This window comes from Nicotiana tabacum, chromosome 20 (assembly GCF_000715075.1).
Source record: "Nicotiana tabacum cultivar K326 chromosome 20, ASM71507v2, whole genome shotgun sequence".
Classification (NCBI taxonomy): domain Eukaryota; kingdom Viridiplantae; phylum Streptophyta; class Magnoliopsida; order Solanales; family Solanaceae; genus Nicotiana; species Nicotiana tabacum.
Window position 1 is genome coordinate 85,970,567 of NC_134099.1, and position 22,499 is coordinate 85,993,065.

The 22,499-nt window shown below is 35.3% G+C and overlaps 2 protein-coding genes across 2 annotated transcripts; one reads left to right on the forward strand and one right to left on the reverse strand.

The window, feature by feature from the left end:
- Window positions 1-5,927: 5,927 nt before the first annotated feature.
- On the reverse strand, window positions 5,928-9,440 carry LOC107827342 (uncharacterized). The gene is made up of 6 exons (XM_016654441.2): window positions 9,270-9,440; window positions 7,817-8,150; window positions 7,508-7,724; window positions 6,776-7,313; window positions 6,607-6,705; window positions 5,928-6,498 (listed from the first exon to the last, which is right to left on the reverse strand). Exons 1-6 carry the CDS (start codon window positions 9,301-9,303, stop codon window positions 6,242-6,244), a joined length of 1,479 nt encoding a protein of 492 aa, XP_016509927.1. The 5' UTR covers window positions 9,304-9,440; the 3' UTR covers window positions 5,928-6,241.
- Window positions 9,441-15,568: 6,128 nt separating this feature from the next.
- LOC107827341 (uncharacterized) lies at window positions 15,569-16,637 on the forward strand. The gene has a single exon (XM_016654440.2). The coding sequence runs from the start codon at window positions 15,891-15,893 to the stop codon at window positions 16,488-16,490; it is 600 nt and encodes a 199-aa protein (XP_016509926.2). The 5' UTR covers window positions 15,569-15,890; the 3' UTR covers window positions 16,491-16,637.
- Window positions 16,638-22,499: the final 5,862 nt, after the last annotated feature.

The window sequence follows — 22,499 nt, forward strand, 5'->3', positions numbered from 1 at the left end:
TATCATACATTACTCTTCCAATGGTTAGCATAGAAAGATGATCGGAGGTATAGTGTCGAAAGTTGTCATATTCTATATCTCCTCCTTTCAAAATTGTTCTGCGATTGTTCAGGTGCTTAGGACTAACTAGCCTTACCAACTCTATTAAGAGAAGTTAGGTGACAATTGTAATTTGGACTTTATTCGCGAGCATTGTTCAGTCACAGTATGTTTATGATTAAAAGACTAGCATGCTTAGGGGGAAGAAAGTATACTGTGACTGGAAGCTATGAAGTATTTAAGCATGAAGTCTTGTACATTTGTGTTTATTCACTGCCGCAATTCACAAATAGAAGCCAATAAGTTTGTGGTCAGGTATGTTAAGGCTATCCCTTCTTTCTTTTGGCATGATCCATACGATACGAACGAAACGTGCAAATGCACCAATTCCATAAGTGATTCTACTCATAGAAGTAATAGAAATATCTATGTTCTTTAACTCGCATGTGTCATAATATTTTATCATTTGTTCATGGGTCTCAGAAAAATACGTAAGTTGAAAAAATGCTACTTTATGATATTGCTCAAGAGGCAAAGTGGTCTTATGACCTTCCGAATGATTTTATTGACGTACTTTCATGCATTGCATTCATGTGCATTGACCCATGACCAGACGGTGTTATATACGCATATATATGTAAATATATGTATATGGAATGGGAAAAGGTTACGGCGTTATATACGCACCACCACCTGATCAGCTGGTATATGATGATGATGTTGCCCACAGTGGCCGAAATATGATTCAAACGGCGTTATATACGCATATATATGTAAGTATGATTCAAACGGCGTTATATACGCGTATATATGTATGTATATATGTATATGGGATATGGGAAAGGTTATGGCGTTATATACGCACCACCACCTGATCAGCTGGTATACGATGATGATTTTGCCCACAGTGGCCGATATGATATGATGGGATGCCCTCAGAGGCTGATGATATTATGAAATATGTACCTATGCACAACATGACATTCATACGCATATGCATGACGTTAAAAGTAATTTATGATTTACAAAGTTACTCAGACTTACAGGTTGAGTCATGTACTATATATGTCTTCCATATCTCTCATGTATTTATTTATGTGCCTTACATACTCAGTACATTATTCGTACTGACGTCCCTTTTGCCTGGGGACGCTGCGTTTCATGCCCGCAGGTCCCGATAGACAGGTCGAGAGCCCTCCAAGTAGGCTATCAGCTCAGCGAAAGATGTTGGTGCGCTCCATTTGCTTCGGAGTTGCTCGTTTGGTTAGTATGATTTAGACGTGTATTGTTTGGTATGGCGGGACTCTGTCCCGACCCTTATGACATTTATGTATTCTTAGAGGCTTGTAGACATATGTCGTGTACATAAAAGATTGTACGGCCTTTTCGGCCTATGTTTTGAGTTTATAAAGGATCATGTTGGCCTATTAGGCTCGTATGCATGTGTATATGATGATGTATTAAGAAAGATACGTTACGTTGGTACTCAGTTGAGTAAGGTACCGGGTACCCGTCCCGGCCCATCGATTTGGGTCATGACATGAAATCACACCAGGGTAGGTTGCTACGGCTAAAAAAGCTAGAGAAATAGAGTTAGATGCTTGGAGAAATATTGTCAAAGAGAAGAAAAGGAAGACCCGACAACACGTTTACTTACGCCCCACGTTCCACCTCCCGGGGTACGCCATCTTTTCCGCCAGGATCAGGTCAGAAGTCCTCACTCGGACGAATTGGCTTGCTCATCCCCCGTTCCCGAGCTCCTCGGTGCAGGCAAAGAGAGACCTCGTGGCTCGACAGCGGAGTTTGATTAGGCACCCACGGAGGAGACGAGGACTATACATCCTGATCAGTTAGTTGAGAGTGAAGGACATCTCCTCTATCATGTTTGTGTAATGCCTGATCATATAGACAATGCGCCAGAACAAAGGATGAATTTGACCAAGGGTTACCTGATACCGTCGACAGAAGTAGAGAATCACGGGGTCGATCAGGGGCGAGGATAGCCCCACCGGCCCCAAGGTGAATGGATAGGTGTACACACTTAGAACGCCGGTTTTGTGAGCCGTAGTATCTTCTTCCCGAGTAGGGATCTCCACAAGCACGGTATCCCCCAGTGGCAGTCAGCCCTCACTCTCCCGGCGTCTGTTACCGAGCTGATATACCGAGTCTCGGACTCGCGACGCTCTAGCTTCGAGGAAGGTCTCTCGACCTTGAAATCGGAGGTCATCGCAAAAGATCCTGGGACGCATTCCTCAGCACGAGGAGGTGTGGCCACTTCACCTTGAGAAAGAAGCAAAGAGGATGAGACCGCAACCTCCTGAGAAGCAGATGTGGATGTTTTCGCCATCCCTAGAAGATTCTAGAGGAAGAAAAAGAGTTGTGTTCCTGAGAAAAAACGAGAGCAAAGGAAGAGCGAACCTTTTCAGGGATTTGGGCACGCAATGGGTTATAGAAAATAAGAAGGGGAGTATTTATAAAAGCACCGTGCGTGCATTGAAGAAGGCCAAGAGGCAGCCAACTGCCATAGTCAATGTGGAAACCTGCAGGGGCAGCGTGCGTATCATATCCTGGCATCTTGTGGTCGTTGCCGATTACAAGAATATCGAAGGAGGAAGAAACTCAGGGTCGTTTCCTATTTACTTCGTTCTAGGAAACGTGGAGACTATCTGTATATGGTGAAATCGGAGGGTCCAATTCCTCGTCATTAAGGCATTTCGGGAAGTCATCTCGAGATCTCAAGGCTGCGAGGTTGCGGTCGAGTTCTCTCCCTCGACGACCATTTATGCCCGACCCAACGACGATGCCGGGGACGGGGAGTTCCCAAGGCGAGCAGATACCACTGGCAGAGCCTGGTGTCACGTCTAGCCGTCTCATCTCCATACATTTACAATTCATGCATTTTGTACTATGTTGGAATTTCCCCTCCTATATAATGGGGATCCTTGGCGCTTTGTAAACTCTGTTGTTCCATCCGCTCCACAAGAAATATAGAAGAACACTCTCTTTGCTTTCTCACACACTCTCTCGATATTATTACTTTCATTTATCACGTTCATACTTGTTCTTTATTTATTGCTCGTCATTGGCCATAAAGAGCCTCTCTTAATTATATCTTAACTGTTAGCCCTTTCCCGAGTATCCCCGATAGCTCGAGCCCGAGCCCAGGCATCGACCTCGAGGCCCCTCATCGGTCAGTCTGAGGCCCGAGTAGCTAACCCCTCGGTTTGATTATAACTCTACTTTAGTTCGCATTTCGTCTTTAAACTTCGCGTACATAGCATCAACTACTTAACAACTAGCATAAAATAGATCACGTATTTTTAGAGTTTCATTAACAAATTTAATTGTTATTATCATTTTCACGGTAAATAGTATACAAGTAAGACAAGTAAGGCAAGTAGCATTTAATCATGGAATCATGGAAGAAACAAGCATTTCAATACAAGAGTAAATAGGTGACAAGTAACAAGTTAAGGCATAGAAAGAAATTCTGACATGGAATGAGATATTTAGTGTAAAATGGGAAAGCATGAAAAAACCTATTTTGACGGCGTATACACACTCGTCACCTCGCATATACGCCACTACATATGTAATTCACATAACACATAGCTCAAGGGTTCCTAATTCCCTCAAATCAATGTTAGACCCAACACTTACCTCGCTTCGCAAATAATTCAAAGCTTAACCGAGGCGTTTCCTCTGAAATTCACCTCCGAACTAACCGAATCTAAGCAAAATCAACTTAATATCAACAAACAATGCTACAGAAATTTATTACAATACATAAATCTAATACTTTGCCCAAAAAGTCAACAAAAGTTAACCTCGAGCCCGCTTGGTCAAAACTCGAGATTCGGATCAAAATTCGATTACCTATTCACCCCCGAGCCCGATTGTGTGATTAGCTTCAAAATCCGACCTCAGTTTTAGCTCTAAATTTCAATTTTACAAAAACCTCGAATTCTATCCAAATCCCTAATTTCTACATTGAAATCCTAGATTAATGTTGCAAACACTTGGAAAGCAATGAGTAATTGAAAAGAAATAGATTAAAGTTGCTTACCAAAGTTTTGGGAAGAAAATCCTCTTAGAAAATCGCTTCTAGGGTGTTTAGGGTTCCAAAATATGAAAAGTGAGGCTAAAATTCCGTCCCTCAGTTATGTCGAGGCGCAGACATCGCAAATGCGACTCGGGGTTCGGAAATGCAAAACATCCAAATGCGAAGAAGCAATCGCAAATGCAAACTCCCCACATCTTTGCGATGATATATTCGTAAATGCAAACTTGGACAGGTCGCAAAAGCAATCAAATGATCGCAAATGCGATCCCTGCTGCCCCAGGCCATCTTTGCAATTCCGAACAGGATGTTCGCAAATGCGATCATCACAGACTTGGTTGCAATCTCTGATCTCGCATTTGTGAGATCTGCACACCAGGTCATACCAGCTACAACTAAACTCTACCAAACTCTCTGAAACACGTCCGAAATTCACCCGAGCCTTTGGGGCTCCAAACAAAACATGTACACAAGTGTAATAATATCAACGAACTTGCTCGTACGATACAAAATACCAAAATAACACCTAAAACTACGAATCAATAACATGCAACTTTATAATCGGATATCCGAATCACGTCAAATCAACTCCGTTTTTGCACCAAATTTTGCCGACAAGTCATAAATACTGAAATGAACCTATACCAAGTTCCGGACCGAAATCCGACCCTGGTAGCAACAAAGTCAACCTACGCTCATACTTAGAAATTCTTTTAGCCTTCAAGTTGCTAGTTTTTAATAAATTGCGTTAAATCAAGTTAGGGACATCCGAATTCGATTTCGGGCATACACCCGAGTCTCAAATGACGATACGGACCCACGGGGACCATCAAAATACTGATCCAGATCTGTTTACACAAAATATTGACAGTAGTCAACTCAAATGAGTTTTAAGGCAAAATATCTCATTTCCATCAATTTTTCACATAAAATTTTTACCGGAAAGGACACGGAGTGCGCATGCAAAATCGAGGTAGGCTAAACGGAGTTATTCGAGGTCTCCAATCACAGAAATGAAGGCTAAAACTAAAATTGACCTAACGGGTCATCACATTTTCTCATTTAATCCTATTATTGTTATTTGGATTGTAATGACTGTTACTTGGCTTATCTAACGGGTTGTGTTAGGTGCTATCACGACCAGATGGATTTTTGTTCGTGACAAGAATGAAAACATTCCTTAATTCATAAACTAGACAATCCTCAGGAGAGTTTGACGGGCTGCCACTCTTTTCCCAGATCTTTCATTGTTGTCAAGGCAATCAAATAGGCTTTTGCATGAAGAGCTTAGTTACGGATGAAGAGGCGGATCCAGGATGGATGCACTACTGTAAAGTGGTGGATCTAGAATATATATTTGACGGGTTTATCTTTAGGCTCTTACCATGAACACATAACAGTTTTGAAAATATAGATTCAAAATTATATTCTTTTTAAACTTCTAGTGATTTTCACAAGTGTTGAAAACAAGACCGTCCGGAGTGGGAATTGAACCGCCGATTTCACTTGTAAAGGTTCACCCAATAATTATTGTACCATGAGAGTCTTTGAGTTTGGGTGCACATGCACATATTTAAATAATTTTAAAGAGATATAACATTGTTATACATGGTTTAGGAAGAGAAGTATGGGTTCACGTGAACCCTCATCCAATAACGTAGATACGCCCCTGCTGAGATGATTAATTACATGCATCTTTAACTATTGAAGGTCAGACAACAGCTCACAAAGCTACTAACCTACTACCAGTCCAATTTAATATTTAGAGCAACAAGAGGGAAGGGGGTGAGGTTATTTCATGAATGCACTTGGTAGAACTGGGAAAACATTTTTGCGGAAAGAAATCATAACCAAGATCTGATCTTGTTCTTGCAATAGCAGCTTTGTTATTACACAACGTATTATACACATATAGTACTACAATATAGATACATAACCGCGCGAAGTGCAGGTGGACGACTAGTCTTGCCATAATAGAAAAATCACCCTCAACATTTAACAGCAAATGCAAAAATGAAAAGATTGCCCTTCCAAACAGGAAGCATGACGGGTCACAGATCAAAGGAAAATGAGACAGACCTCTGTAAGCTTCTCTCTACATACCTAGCTCTTACTCTCATTGTCTCCTCGATTTGGATCAAATTAGAACAGTGGTTGCGGTATTTTGGCCAGTGAGGCTTTTATTTTCTCTTCTGAAAATGACAAATCAACCAGGCCACCCTGCAAATACTTATCATAAGATGACAAATCAAAATGGCCATGTCCACACATTGCCATGAGTATAACTTTCGATTCTCCTGTCTCTTTACATCGTAGAGCTTCCCTGATTGTGGCAGCTATTGCGTGAGTTGGTTCTGGTGCAGGTATCAACCCCTCAGACCTAGCAAACTGTAAAGCGCCTGAAATGGTAATTGTACAATATATAAGAATGCCCGACTCTGCAACATCAATGCATATATAATTCATACTCTAAACAGATAATGGGGAAAGTAAGGAAGTAAAAATACCTTTAAAGCATTCAGTCTGGGGAATTGATATTGCCTCCATGAAACCCAATTCATAGACGTGTGATATCAACGGCGCCATGCCATGATAACGGAGACCCCCTGAAAATGAAGTTTTAATAAGAAAAAAGTAAAGGGCAATAATATCCTTTGTGAAGCGACAAAGACCTACCGGCATGAATGGGGTCAGGTATGAAGTCATGACCAAGCGTATGCATTTTCATTAACGGAGTCATGCCTGCTGTGTCTCCATAGTCATAAGCATATACACCCTTCGTCAAGGAGGGGCAAGCTGCAGGTTCAACCGCTCTAATAAGAGGATTAATTTTTCCCTTAAGCTTCTCCCGGATAAATGGGAAAGCAAGTCCAGCAAAATTGGATCCACCCCCAGTGCAACCGATGATCACATCTGGAGTCTCTCCAAAATCATCCATCTGTTTTATACACTCCTCACCAATAACAGTCTGATGTAACAAAACATGATTGAGAACACTTCCTAAGCAATACTTAGTGTCAGCATTTGTAGCTGCAATCTCCACAGCTTCTGAAATAGCTATACCTAAACTACCTGGACTTGAAGGATCCATTCGTAGAATAGTCCGACCAGCCTCAGTAAGGTCAGAAGGAGAAGGGTGCACCTTGGCACCCCAAGTTTGCATCATCATTTTACGATAAGGTTTCTGATCAAAAGACGCTCGAACTTGCCATACCTGCATTAAAATTTAACAAATTAAGACAGTTGTCCAGAAACATCGCTTCCATTAGACATGAAATTGTCAAGGAGATCATTTTTGATTTTATACCTTTTCCTGCCATTCTATGCTATCGAAATTGAATCTGGTTGATGATTTCTCTAACATATAGGTGCTCTAAAATAAAAGGAAAACTTTTAGGTACATCTTACCTCACAGTTGAGACCAAATAAGCTGCAAGCAAATGATATTGCACTCCCCCATTGCCCAGCCCCAGTCTCCGTTACAACATTTTTGACATTTTCCATTTTATTGTACCAGGCTTGAGGAACGGCAGTGTTGGGCTTATGTGATCCTGCTGGGCTACCACCTTCATACTTGTAATATATTCGCGCAGGTGTATCAAGCAATTTCTCCCACCTCTTTGCTCTAAATGTTACCGTAAGTTAACATATTTTGACTGAAGATGTAAGTGAAGTTGACATTCCAATAAGACCACTTTTAAGAAACAGAAAACAAACCTAATCAGAGGGGTCGGCCGCCAAAGGCTGTACACATCTAAAACTTCCTCTGGTATATCAATAAATTGGTCAATGCTTGCCTCCTGCTTAATCAACTCATTGCAGAAAAGAGGAGACAAATCCTCAGGCTTGATAGGTTGAAAAGTCTTGGGATGCAATGGTGGTGGAGGTTTGATTGGAAGGTCTGCGACTAGATTGTACCACTGACGAGGAACTTCAATGGAAATCGAACGAGTACTAAGAGCTGCTTTTGCCCTTGTTCTACAGCTAAAGCAAAGCTTTAATTGACTTGGCTTTGTCTTAATCTCAAAATACTTAATCCCATAAGCATCACCTGGAAAGCAAGATAGTATTAGATAAAGACCACCTGAAGTACACTAAAACTGGAGAGATAAAGATTTCACAATCACTTCTTAACAATTTCCTATGTTTGTATTCAGGCCATTTCAAGGTGAGGTAACATTATTTAATAGAACTTTTTGATCCAACATACCTCTTTATCAAATCCATTTTGATCACACAGCTACATTGCTCACACTTTTCAAAAACGCCGTTGGGTGCGCATTTTTTATGGATCCGACACAGGTGCGGCAACATTTTTGGAGAGTGTGAGCAACATAGCTGCAGAGCCAACCTACGGTGAGGGACCAACTCCCTCTCCTCCCACCCCCACCCCCATCCCCGAAGAAAAGCACCTAAATAGTAGTACTATATTATGTCTTTTAAGAGTTTTTGAACACCCCTTAAGAACAACATTTAATATCTTAATCATTAAAGTATTTGTATCAACTACTTTTTATATCTCATTAAGCACTTCAATTAACATTACACTAGTTGGAACAGTAAGTGTAGATTTGGGAAAAAAATAATTAAACACTTCATGTTTTTCAACCACATCAAATTCATTGAACGGCTAATATTTAAAACCCGACTGAGTATTTTACATCAATAAGATCCCAGAACTGAACAACTTCATATGTCAAGAACTGGGTTTTCACAAGTAAATAGCTGCTGATTCATGAATCTTACGGCCTGTTTGCAATGAATAAAATTCTTTGGCTTCATCGGAACTAATCCAACTGATTCAAATCTCTTTCCCATTTGAAAAAATAACTACTCAAACCACCATAGAAAAAGAGTTCAAGCTGATGTAAAAAATATTAACACAGTCAAGTCATGCAAAAGGTAATTGCAGATAACCTAGAATAAATGATAAGTAACCTGCTACAAACACAGACCGTGTAAGAAATAAAAGTGCATATAACTTAAATCTATAAGAAGAAGAAATAGGATTAGCTAAATGAATAACAACAATCATTTCTCACAAGGGATTTAAGAGATACCCAACACAGAAAGAACAGAGTAGCTAAAAGAAATTCAACAGCAGTTTAATAAAGAGACAATCTAAAATGCCATTAAAATCAAGTAGAAATGACCAAATTAAAATAATGACCTTTTGCAAACAGACTTGGGAGGGATAGTGCCATTTCTGCAAAACTCTTTCTCTGATCTGCTTATAGCAGCTGCTAAGAAACACTAATACTACTACTAGTTGGTAGTTTTAGAAAATGCCCACAAGTAATTAATTGGGGACCAATTCTAGAGTAAGAATTGAAGAGTGAAAAACAAAAGAGTTTGCTGGCAAGTAAATGATTCATTCGTGTTTACTTCAAATTAAATAATTTAATTTGAACGGTTAAAATTAAAGTAAAAATATATACTACGTAACTATAATTAATTGAAGTGGAAAGAAGGATAGAATTATTTAATTTTCTTTACTCTTTTAACACCTAGTCATTTATCAATATTTTGTAAAGCGTTTTGTTAATCTTGTTAGGACAAGTCCTGATTTTCTTACTATATTTGGTTTTCCGATCTTTTAAAGTAAAGGAAAACATATTTACCATAATTGAATTTTTCTTCTCGCGGAAGAAAATTATAAATCTCTCATATTTGGCTAGTTCTTTTTCTTGTAGGAAAATGTTTGAACTTCTATAAATTGATGATCCTTCCTTCTCATTCAGTAGCATTCACAATGTAGCCATATGAGGATTAAGAGTCGTGTTTAGGAGGAGAATTTTACCGGACAAGTGATAGTGTGTCACTTGTGTTTGCCTCTTCGTGAGGTTTTTTTTTGGTTAAAAAAGAGCATTTCATTATAAAAAGAAACTACCCGTTAGGGTGCCAATTGTCAGTAGCACTGTTTCGAGGGGGTATATCAGTTCACCCTCATTGTGACTAAAGTTGTCAGTATTACAATCAACAATTTGCCTTGATGAAACAGTTCCTGTGATGTCTGCCCAAAAAGCATGTGTAGCAAACACCGGAGGAACTGTTGTTATAAAAATATTTTCAAAAAGAGTCTTCTTGGCTCCCTCCTTGGCTAGTAGATCAGCTACTCTGTTCGTGTCCCTGTAGTTGTGTTTCACCACCACGTCTCCTAGCCTTTGGAAGATTGATCTGCATTCAAAGATGATAGAATCAAAAATAAGGTTACCATTGGTAAGCATTCTAATTATCTCTGTGGAGTCTATGTTGATTTCCAAGGGTAAAAGGTGCCTTTCTTCCGCTAGCTGCAGACCCCTTAGAATAGCAAGCAATTATGCCTGTATTTGTAGTATGCTAAATACTTCCCATGTAGCCCAGAATCCAGTTCCCACTTGCATTTCTGAAGACACCTCCCACTCCTCCCTTGCTGGGGTTCCCTAGTGCAGCTCTATCATTATTGAGCTTGTACTAGTTGGTGGGTGATAGTGTCCATTTGACCCAAATAATTCTTTTTTTTGTTGGTGCACTATTTACAGAAATGGTAATATACACAATTGCTTTAGTTATGGCAGCTTTTAAATTTACCACATCCTTTCTTTTATTGAATAGGTTATTGTTTCCAGTGAGCAAGATTTGCCAGAAGCAGAAAGAAATTAGATCTTCCCAATTGATGAAGCTGTTGAATGGTTTATTTCTAAGGAAATCCCATATGTTTCACCAATCTCTACTATTTAAGGATGGGACCTGGCTTGGAAGGAGGTTTGTACTTTCAGAGCAAGCCTTGTCCAAAATTGCTTGGCATTGGGGCATTCAAAGATTATATGAGCAGATATTTCAATTTCTTGGTTGCAGAAGCATAATTTTGGGTCTAATTGGATCCCAATATGGTGGAGGAAGAAGTCAGTGGGGAGCCTGTCATGGAATAGGAGCCAGAAGAAGGACTTGATTTTATTAGGAACTTTTAATTTCCAGATCCACAGGTAATTGTTGCTTATTTTTTCACAGTGTTGGTATTCAAGATTGTGAAGTAGGGAGTATGTTGACTTTAGAGTGAAGATTCCATTAGTGGTAGCCCCCCCAGATCATTCTATCTCCTTTAATTGGGTTTGGTAGGATGAAAGTATTTTGGATTGTGTTCTTGATGCTTGGGGTTATGTCTAGTGATATAGAAGAAAAATCCTAAACCCCAGTGTTGTGGACAGATGCCACTATGATGGCCATGTCTTCTTTTGAAAGAGGTTCCTCTATGATGGATCTGATTGATGGGAAGTTTGGGATCCAAGGGTCATTAAAAAAACTGACTATGTTCCCTGAGTGTAAAACCCATCTTTTGGCATACATACATATTTCACACCCTTTGAAGATGTATTGCTAGATATGGGACTTTGATTTTTTTGGTGGTTGTCTCCAGTTGCAGTGTTTGGCTATGAGAGCTTTTGCCCAGAGAGAGTGGGGGTTCTGGTAGAGTCCCCATGCGAGCTCTTAGTAGATTGATTTATTTTTCAACTCAGTTTTCTTAATTCCTAAACCACCCTGTGCTTTTGATTTTGTGACTGTGTCCCAGGATAGCAGATGCATTTTCTTCTTGACACTGGTGGTACCCCAGATGAATTTTTTTTGGATTTTGTCAATTTCTTTGGATGTTTTAGAAGGGAGTTTAATGTATTGCATGACATGGTTAGGCATAGTATTGAGTGATGATTTTGCCACTATAGTTCTTCCATCCATATTGAGCATGTTAGTTTTCCACCCTGCCAATTTTGTGTGAAGATTGTCAATGATGAATTGGAAGTTATTGTGGGTGGATCTTTTGTGGAAGATTGGGAAACCTAGGTACTTCCCAAAGGAGGCTGGTGCCTGGATGGTAAGGGTGTTTGAGATGTTTTCCATTTGGTGTGGTTGGCAGTTGGTACTGAAGTAGACTTTGGATTTGTTGAGGTTGATTTTCTGCCCTGAGGCCTGATTGAGCTGGTTGAGAGTGTTGAGGATTGTGCTACAGTTTCCCTGATTAGCTAAAGCAAACAGTGTTAGATCATCAGCAAAAAAGAGGTGAGATATCTTTGGCCCAGATCTACTAATGCTAATGGGTGCCCATTTCTTGAGTTGGGCACTTTGCTCAATGGACCTGGATAACCTTTCCATGCAGAGGATGGAGAGGTAAGGTGACAAGGGATCCCCCTGCCTATTACCTTTTATGGGTTTAAAGGATTTGTCTGCTCTCCATTGACTAGGACAGAGATGGATGAAGAGCTGACACAAGACATAATGAGATTGATTGTAGCCTTGGGGAAGCTGAAGACATGGAGGGTTTCTTTTATAAAGGACCATTCAAGTCTCTCAAAGGCCTTTTCCAGGTCAATCTTGAGAATCATGTTAGGTATTTTTTCTTTCATCTTCCTAAAATGGGTGATGTATTCTTGGATAATTATGGCATTATCAGAAGCTCTCCTGTTGGAGAGGTTGTTCTCTCGATATTTTGTACTCTTTTTTATTATAGTGGATTGCTCATCTCCGCCGTGGAAGTAGGTCAGTTGACCGAACCACATTAAATGTTTGTGTCTCTTTTGAATATTTCTCTTTTATTATCTGACTTATCGTCGTTCAAGGTTTGTTTTACTAGCTTTTGCATGACACCTAATTTTTTTCGGTCCTAACAAGTGGTATCAGAGCGAGGTTCAAGACAGGTTCATCTTTGTGGGTTTAGGTCTAGTTGCAACCTATTTGACGGTAATCATAATTTTTTGTCTAAGAAATTTTACTGTAGTGCAACGCACGTTGAGACAAACTTTGTGGTGGAGATTTGGAGATGCGACCTGTTGAAGATTATGTGAAGAAGGTTGATCAAGTTTATTTTGTCAGAAAATTCAGGCCAAGGAGGAGAATTGTTAGGTGTTTGTCTAGATTTTCTTACCATAATTGATTTTCCTAGCTATTTCATGAAGGAAAGGACAACATATTTACTATAATTGGATTTTTCTTTTCCAAGAAGGAAAATAAAATTCTTTCATATTTGGCTAGTCCCTTTTCTTATAGGAAAAAGTATGGAGTTCTATACATTGAGGATCTACCTTTCTCATTCAGTAGCATCCATAATGTAGCTATATGGAGTTTGAGAGTCGTGTTTAGGGGGAGAACATTACGGGACAAGTGTTAGTGTGTCACTTGTGTTTGCCTCTTCGAGATGTTGTTCTCTCGATTTTTGTACTCTCTTTTTATATAGTAGATTGCTCATCTCCGTCGTGGATGTAGGTCAGTTGACCTAACCACGTTATATGTTTGTGTCTCTTTTGGTATATTTCTCTTTTGTTATTAAATTTATCGTCGCTCAAGGTTTGCTTTGCTAGCTTTCGCATGACACCTAATTTTTTTTATCCTAACAGTAATAAGAGCTGCGATATTTTTTTTACATGATCCTAATTTTATTTTTTATTTTTTATTTTTTAAATACAACCAATGACATATGCATACCACTAAAGATTGTGGTGAAGATGAGCATCCTCGTTCTTGAAAATGAAGTTATTCGTTAATAGGAAATGCTAATCGAGCCCAAAACAAACAACAACATCCTTAAGAATAATTTGAATATTAAACATAACTTATATATATAAAATGAACGTCAAACCATAAGCATTAAGGCTAATTTTAAAAATTTCTAGTCGTCCACAATAAATTTAGATTAACTACACAAACACTCAAAAATGTCGATTGCTGAGTAAAATTTCACCTACAGAGAATGAGCCATGAGGCGACAAAGGGAGGAAGATCAATTATTTGCTTATTAGCATATTTAGCTTAGCTAACTATTCCATCTATTCACTTTTATTTGTCATATATTACTAAAAATGAATTTTCGTTTTTACTTGTCACTTTACGCATATCAAGAGAAGACAAAAACTTTTTTTGGTTATACCCACAATATTTATTGCTCATTTCAAACCATTTTCTCAAATCCAATAAAATATGCATCAATTAATATGAGTATCATGATAAATTATGCACTTCATTTATTATTTCTTAAGGGCCATGAAAAGTCAAAACGTGTCAAGTAAAAGTGAACGGAGGGAGTACTTGTCACTTTACGCATATCAAGAGAAGACAAATTTTTTTTTCCGTTATACCCACAGTATTTATTACTCATTTCAAATTATTTTCCTCAAATCCAATAAAATATGCATGAGTATCATGGTAAATTATGCACTTTATTTATTATTCTTTAAAGGACGTGAAAAATTAAAAGTGCCAAGTAAAAGTGAAAGGGGGAGTATTAAATGGTAAAACTTGGAGGAGTATTTTGGGGCAAGGTTTTAGAAGTTTGAGATGGAAAGTGTTTAAAAAATTAAATGGGCGAACTGCTTAGCGAAAATTTTAAAACTAATCCTTATTGGAGAAAGTTCTCTCTGGTCTTATGGAGAGGGAGTTAATAATTATATTTTCTTTTTCGGTCGAGACAGAATTTGCTTTTGACTTCCGGGACCCATGTCTGTTTTTCTTCTTTTTTAAAAAAATTTACAAAATCTTATTGTATCTAACTTTTGTCTTGACTCAATAAAAGTGACGTTCTTAAATTCCAATATAAATTGATTTAATTTCTTTTTCTCGATTTATGCATATCCTTGCAGTATAATTTTAGAAAGGATCATTAATGTGAACAATCAGCATATCTTGCCAACCACTTAAGTTTTGTCAGGTTCAGATTTTTCTTTTCTTATTTATTCATGTGATTATTGCGGGGCTCAAGAAAATTGTCCCCCCCCCCCTTCTTTTAAAAATACTTTTTGTGCATGCCATATTCAATTTATAGCAATTCAGACATGAAGTAACATGTAATTTAGATTGGTGCGATAAGAAGTGTTATAATATGTAATTTATGCTAGTGCATATATGAAGTTTAAACTCATTGTAAAGTAATAGTATAACAACATACAGTCTAGGATAAACCCTCATTGTCATTGTACAATATAGCGTTGGCAACCTTGCTCCTTCAAAGTGCAATAAAAAATTAGGATATCAAAAGTATTTGATGCACCATCCAATAACATGTACTCCTAACAGATCCCTACATCTTCAATTGTTATTGTAAATTAAATCCATTTTGACTATATATACCCGAGTCAAGATTCAAAACTTTCTGGAGATATAGTTAGTTATTTGGTTTAAAATATGAAGTGATAAAAAAATTCTATGACTCCCTATCAATAAAATAATGAAAAACAAAAAACAAGAAGACTAAGCACGGAAAAGACCACATTATCCTTTATGTATGTGCTTAGCTTGTTGAGATTCTGTTAGAACAAACAAAAGTGGCAAGGTGTGGTCTCTGTATAGATATTGGAAATTGTCTGCAAGCTAGGTATATATTGTGTTCACATTTTTAAGGGTTAAAGAACAAAGCATAACGCAGAAGTTTAGATAAAGAAAACTTTATCTTCAGGAAAAGCAAGATACCAAAACCTTCCCCACCAATTATAGCCAAGTACCTTAACACAGGCACCTACCTTTCTCCTTATACTTCTAAGATATCCTTCACTATATCTAAAGAAAAGAAATCCTTTTGAACTTCTTTGATTGTTGTCACTCTACCATGAAGTCCTAGAACTCTTATTGATATTTCTTTAATTGCAGATTCAATAGCATCGATTATGAATCCAAAGAACAGTAGAAAAGAGAGAACCGTCTACTCAGACTATCACATCAGCAAACAACAAATAGTGGAACGGAACTAGCAACTGATAGGCATTCTGTTAGCTTGAAGATCATATCAACCAAACACGCCGATCACCACTTGATCTTCCTCTTCCTCCTCCCAATGCCAAAGCCCGTGTTAGGCCCGGAACGACGTACCAACCCTTTAATCTGGTGTGTTGCCGCACTCTGCACCTTCATAACCCTAGCCGTGATCATCACCGGCCTCGTCGTCTTCATCGGATACATGATCGTCAGGCCAAAAGTACCTCAAATGAGTGTCGTGAGAGCAAATGTGGATAATTTTTCCTATGACATGTCTAGTAACCTAATTGTCAAGGTTTCAATTGTCATAAACGCTGAAAATGACAATGCAAAAGCCCATGCAAGTTTCTATGAGACAATTTTTACACTCACCTTCCATGGTGTAAAAGTAGCTTATTTAAGAGCTGACCCTTTTGATGTACCTCAAAATAGCTCAACTCCATTGTATTATCCAGTGGAGTCAACGTCGATTTCTTTGACTCCCGAAGAGGGAGAAGTTGCTGAAATGTCATTGGATCAGAAACAAGTAGTTTTTGATCTCAAAGGGAATACAAGGACTAGGTGGAGAGTAGGGTTTATTGGTTCTGTTAAGTTCTGGCTGCATCTTAATTGTCAGCTTAAGTTACCATTAGATGGAAGTACTATTTACCCAAAAAAATGCAGCACCAAATCTAGATAAACGCTGCTAATTAATTAGGCATTAGTCAAGTTATCAATTACTTTCCTCTATATCTTTCAAGTATATGGAGAAAATAAGATTTCTTTTTGTTCTACCCTCCTAACAATGATGTATTTGTGCACTTTAGAATTTCTTTAGAATGTAATGAAATTCATGAAAGAAGCAATCATCAATCTGCATGCCTCGAGAAAGCCAAAATAGTGTGTGTATGTATATATTCTCTATACATATATCAATGAGCTAATAGAATAAATCATCATCATATCTATCTATATTATTATAAAAGCACGAATATAATGTTGGTTTACAAAAATAACCTTATAATATTAAGAATAATAACTCACAATAAAAGGTCATAACCGGAATTGTACCCGTTAGTCATGTAATCCTATTAGTTTTAGGACATACTTCTTACGGGAATCCCAAACATTAGCTATACAATTCTATTACTTTTAGGATCATATTCCTAATTCTTAAACCTCGAAATTTTTTGCTAAATCAATTTATTTGTAAATATGCTGGTTTGATAATATAATTAAAGAAAGTTTGTGAATTTGAGAAAACTTAATGGGAATTAAGTGAGAAAAAAGGCTAACCAGTACGTAGTCTACTAATCCACAATTTTGGTTTACGTTTTAAGTCCAAATCCTAATATCAATTGGAAACAATATATATAACTTATTTTATGTTTGAAACTTGCCACATTGTCGTGTAATTCTATTATGTTTTAGGAATTCTATGTGCCACATTGCCACATAGACATGTAATGCTTTTACTTTTAGGACATATTTCTTTAAAAAATTTATTTTACTAATTTAATTGGAGAACGTATTAAATTGTACGAATCCATTTTTTTTTTAAAAAAAAGAGCCAAATACTTCTACATATTAGTTTCTAGCTTTGGTCCTGGTGTAAAAATACAGGGTAAAATTAAAAAATAACCAGATTTACAAGTAGTAATTGAAAAATAGCCACAATTTCAAAATTAATCAAAATTTAGCCACTTTCATGTAAAGATAAATCTGAACGAAAATACTATTCAAAATCCGAAAAATATTCTAGCATAATATACTGGAGTTCCAGTATAGTATACTGGACTTCAAACATAATATACTGGTCCAGCATAATATGCTGGAAGTTCATACACAGGTGTTCCAATCTCCAATATATTATGCTGGAACTTTTCGTGTGTTTTATCCAGGTGCACCAATCTCCAGTATATTATGCTGGAACTTTCCATTTTGAAGTAAAATAGCGATTATTTTTTAATAACTTTGCAAACGCTGGCTATTTTTCAATTACCAGTCCGAAAACTGGTTAGCCCGTGCTATTTTCAAAAAAATACAATATCAAAATTCTGCAAACATTACAATGCTACAAACTTTACAAAAGGTATTATTTATTTCTATATTATACACTTTTTATTGTACTTATCAACCAAGTTTTCTTGCTTTAGCTTATGTATTTATATGTTATTTCTAAGATTGAAAATCAACCGTGTAGGTAATATATTCCTCAATTGTTACTATTTTTCTTCAATTTTATCAACTACATTATTTTTCAAAGAATTTATTCAAGATGATTCATATAAATAGTTATTGGGTGTATATATTCAATAGATAGTTTTATTGAATTCTATCAGTATGAGATCAAACTATTTTTCTCTTTTCTATTTGGCTTTAAATATTATACTCTTATTTAGTTAGTTGTTGATTTATGTTCGCCTATTAATTAAGTCAGTTATTAATGTTCTATCCGTTTTATTAAAGTGATGTACTAGATTAGGCCGCCAGGTCTTTTTAGATCATTTGGGTCTTTTTCAAGAAGCTGCTTTTTCTAATAAATATTGGTTACATTTCTTTGTGTTATTTGTACCAGAAAGAAACACGTTTTAGGAGGTTTAGTCATTTACTTAGTCTTAAAATAAAGGGATAAATAATCTTTTACTTTGCCTTAAAATAGTTAATGATATCATAAATGGCTCATGTACAATTGTAAGGGTAAAAGATCTCAAAATATTTCAAAACAAGTTTACGTCCTTTTCAAATGCGTAAAACCATCATAATAATTTTACGTCCTTTTCGAATGTGTAAAACCCAATAAATTGACTTTTATTTATATGCATGGTTTATATTCTAGATTCAATGTACAAATAATAAACTATATAAATAGAGATGCTCCATGGTATTCTTTTTGAAAAAAAATGCTACAAGAAGGTATATGATGAAAATAAAATTGCTAATTGCAGTAATTGTATGATAAGAGATATCGATTGCGAGGAAGATAACCATATAAAAAATCTTTCAATTCCTTTTATTCCTTTATTAAATAAATATGTTTCTAATGTAATTATATAATACTTTGTAGATATTGTTTAAAACTTGAGTTGTTCAATGACAAATGATGTTACACTCTTTGATGCTATAAAATACTTGCTAGGTTGTGATGTTAAAGAGTATACCAATTAATTTCTAAAAAAGTTATCATTTTTCAATTTTATTTTTAATAAACTAAATACATAATTTGATGACAAATTGGATCTTCAGCTAACAATAAGGACAAATACAGCATTCAGTGATTTCTTATTTCGTGTCAGAAATGATAAAGAGCATACAATAAAAGATGATTTGATCCTTTTTCCAGAACAATTAATTATCAAGCACATTGACGATATTAGTTGTGAAAATCTCTTAACAGGGAAAATATTCCATAACTAAATGAAAATGGAAGTTGTGCAAAGTACATGTCACTAAGTTGTTAATTCCTTTTGACAGTTAAAGGCCTTTAGTTTTCTTTTACGTGGTTTTTGTTTATTTTGTGGCTTCATAGTGCATTAGCATTTTCTTTTTTTTTAATGGTAGGTGATTTTAACTGGAGTTGAATATATTATTATTAATTTAAAAATAAACTTTTACTGCATACATGTTGATTCTGAAGCAAAATAAATTCATCATGTTACCGAAAAATTTAATTTCGTCAAATAGCTTATGCAATGGTATAAGAATGGTACATAGAGATTTTAATAACACTGTGATACATGCAGAAATCATGATATGTCAATGTACTTTCAAGCATGTGTTCATCCTTAGAATTCAACTTTCACATCCAGAAAATTTATCGAACGTTTGTGTTTTGTAATGACAATAAGAAAAGCACAAGGGCAAATAATTCCAAATATTGAACTGTATATGTGGCAACATATCTTCTCATACGAACAATTATATGATGCACTTTTAAGAGGAATATCAATATTTACAACAATGTTCTGGTCATGTCGGAGCACCAAAGCATATGAAGGAAACATATATAAAGAATATTGTCTACAAAGAAGAGTTAAGATAATTATAAGTATGTAATAATATTATCTAACTACCATATAGCCTGTTTGACCAAGCTTTTTTTTGGGCCAAAAGTGTTTTGTTTGGCCAAAAGCATTTTTGGCCAAAAATTGAGGTGTTTGGTCAAACTTTTAGAAGGAAAAAAAAAATGCTTTTGAGGAGAAGCAGAAGCAATTTTTGAGAAGAATAAAAAAGTAGCTTCTCTCCAAAAGCACTTTCCTGGGAAGCATTTTTGAGAAAAATACACTTAGAAGTAGTTTTCAAAAGCTAGGCCAAACAATAATTACTGTTTAAAAGTGCTTTTCAAATTAATTAGCCAAACACGCATTGCTTCTCACCAAAAGCACTTTTTTAAAATGTACTTTTGAGAAAAAACACTTCTCAAAATAAGCTGATTTTAGAAGCTTGGCCAAACAGACTATAAATTGATCATTTTGTAGGTTCAATTGACAATATTCAATCATTTTGAAATAAGGTCTTATGCTAATGTAATGATCTTTTTGGGATTTAAATTATTGTTGTATTGTATATAATTCTCTCATTACTTAAAATATTATGTTCCTTTATAAAAATAATTCCCTAAACCATTATGTGCAATTTTTAACGTGCAACGCACGTTCATAGAAACTAGTACTTTACTAAAAGTAGGAACATATAGATATAGATATATATGTATGTATGTATATATATGTATGTATATTATTATAAAAGCATGAATAAAATGTTGGATTACAAAAATAACCTTTTAATATTAAGCATAATAACTTACAATAAAAGGATATAATCGGAAACATTAGCCTTGTAATCCTATTAGTTTAGGACATAATAGTATATGCTCGGAATCCTACATGATTATCTTTATGAATTAGATTTTATTCTTTTTATTTAAAAAAATCAATGTATGTTGCTACTAAAATTCATATATAAAAGAATCAAATTTATACTACGCAATGTCAGCACACTATTATGAAAAGTCCAAGAATCCCCTTAACAGGACGTTTCGTAAATGTCCAAAAGTCACTTTCTTTTATTTTAATATTATTAAATAATTAAATAAGGTACATTGAAATTATTTAGAAGGTTATTTCAATAATTTATGCTATTTCAATAATTTAACTTTTAATTTTTGGGGATTCAATTTTTATAATAACACGTGATGGTTTAAATATTTATTTATTTGAGTGAACAATAAAAGTTAATTAATGAGATAAATTTATATATATAATAATACAACAATCATCTAAAGTATAATAACTCATAATAAAAGGACATAACCAGAATTCTAGACATTAGCCTTGTAATCCTATTAGTATTAGGACATAATACTACACGTTAGGAATCCTACATGATTACCTTTAGAAATCCCATTAGTGTAATTATGTTCGGGCATAGATATATAATACTACATATTAGCATGTAAACCTAATAAATTTAGGAACATGTTAGATTTTCTATTAGTATAATTACTTTCGGGATATGGATATATTATTAGACATGTAATCCTATTACTTTTACGATATACTTCTTAAAAAATTTCTATTGCTAATTTAATTTGAAAACGTATTATATTGTCTAAATCCATTTAGAAACATGAGAGCTTATATTATTATAAAAGCACAAATATAATATTGAATAGACCAAAATAACCCTAAAATATTAAACAGAAGAACTCACACGAAAATGACATAGTATTTTTTTGAACTACAATAACTTCTATATTAATTTTTTTTAATATTTAAGATTTTAAAATTAATACAATCTTATCTATTAGATTCTTATTAAAAATATGAAGGAAGGTTTAATAAAAATAAAATTTCATAAGAATCCTCCATAGTGGTGGTAATACATTACCACTCTATAATATTCAATACCAAGAAAAAATAAAAGAAATGCTAAAAGGATTGCATAGAGCGTTGAAATTGAGAAAAAAATCCCTGCAATAATATATTATTATATTATATCTGAACTGCTTTCTACTCAAATAATATTTTTTTATTATTAATTTTTCGTGTAATGTAGAAAAATATATCCAATTATTAAAGAACAACTAAGAAAATTTTTAAGAATATAAATGTGTGAGAAAAAAAAGATTGGTAAGAGCCAATACTACTAATGATTTGCAAACATAAAGATCTAAAAGTGGAATGTCAAATTGATCTTTTTACTCTTTAAAAATAATTTATGGTGGATAAAATTATAATTACGGTTAAATATTCAAATATGAGATGAACTATTATTAAGAATGTAAATCAATAGAAAATAAATTATACTTTATGTTAAACCAAATAATCAAAAAATTTAATTAATTATTTAGCAAGAGAATCCAATTAGATTATTTTTTAAAATCTTCATATGAGTAAATTTATTTTTCAAGTTAAAAAAAGATTTTAGGGAGGTGATTTCTGTCAAATACGAAAAATTGACGATATCAGAAACCGTAAAAGCTAGCTTGCCTTAATTATACTTATGACCTCAAATGAAAAATATTCAAATGACAAGAAATATAAAAGTAAGAACAGATTCAACATTCAGTAACTTCTTGCTTCGTGTCGGAAACGAAGAAGAACATCTAATAAAAGATGATTTGGTTCTTCTAGAACACTTGGTTATCAACCCCAATGGTAATAATAACGCATTTAATAAGGAGAATATTTTCATTATTAGATTAAAA

Coding starts and splice junctions, on each gene's coding strand:
- LOC107827342 (XM_016654441.2), bottom strand. CDS start 9,303: ATGGCACTATCCCTCCCAAGTCTGTTTGCAAAAG. Junction 7,725..7,816: donor CGGCCGACCCCTCTGATTAG/GTTTGTTTTCTG, acceptor GGTAACATTTAG/AGCAAAGAGGTGGGAGAAAT. Junction 7,314..7,507: donor TATTTGGTCTCAACTGTGAG/GTAAGATGTACC, acceptor ATTTTAATGCAG/GTATGGCAAGTTCGAGCGTC.
- LOC107827341 (XM_016654440.2), top strand. CDS start 15,891: ATGCCAAAGCCCGTGTTAGGCCCGGAACGACGTACCAACCCTTTAATC.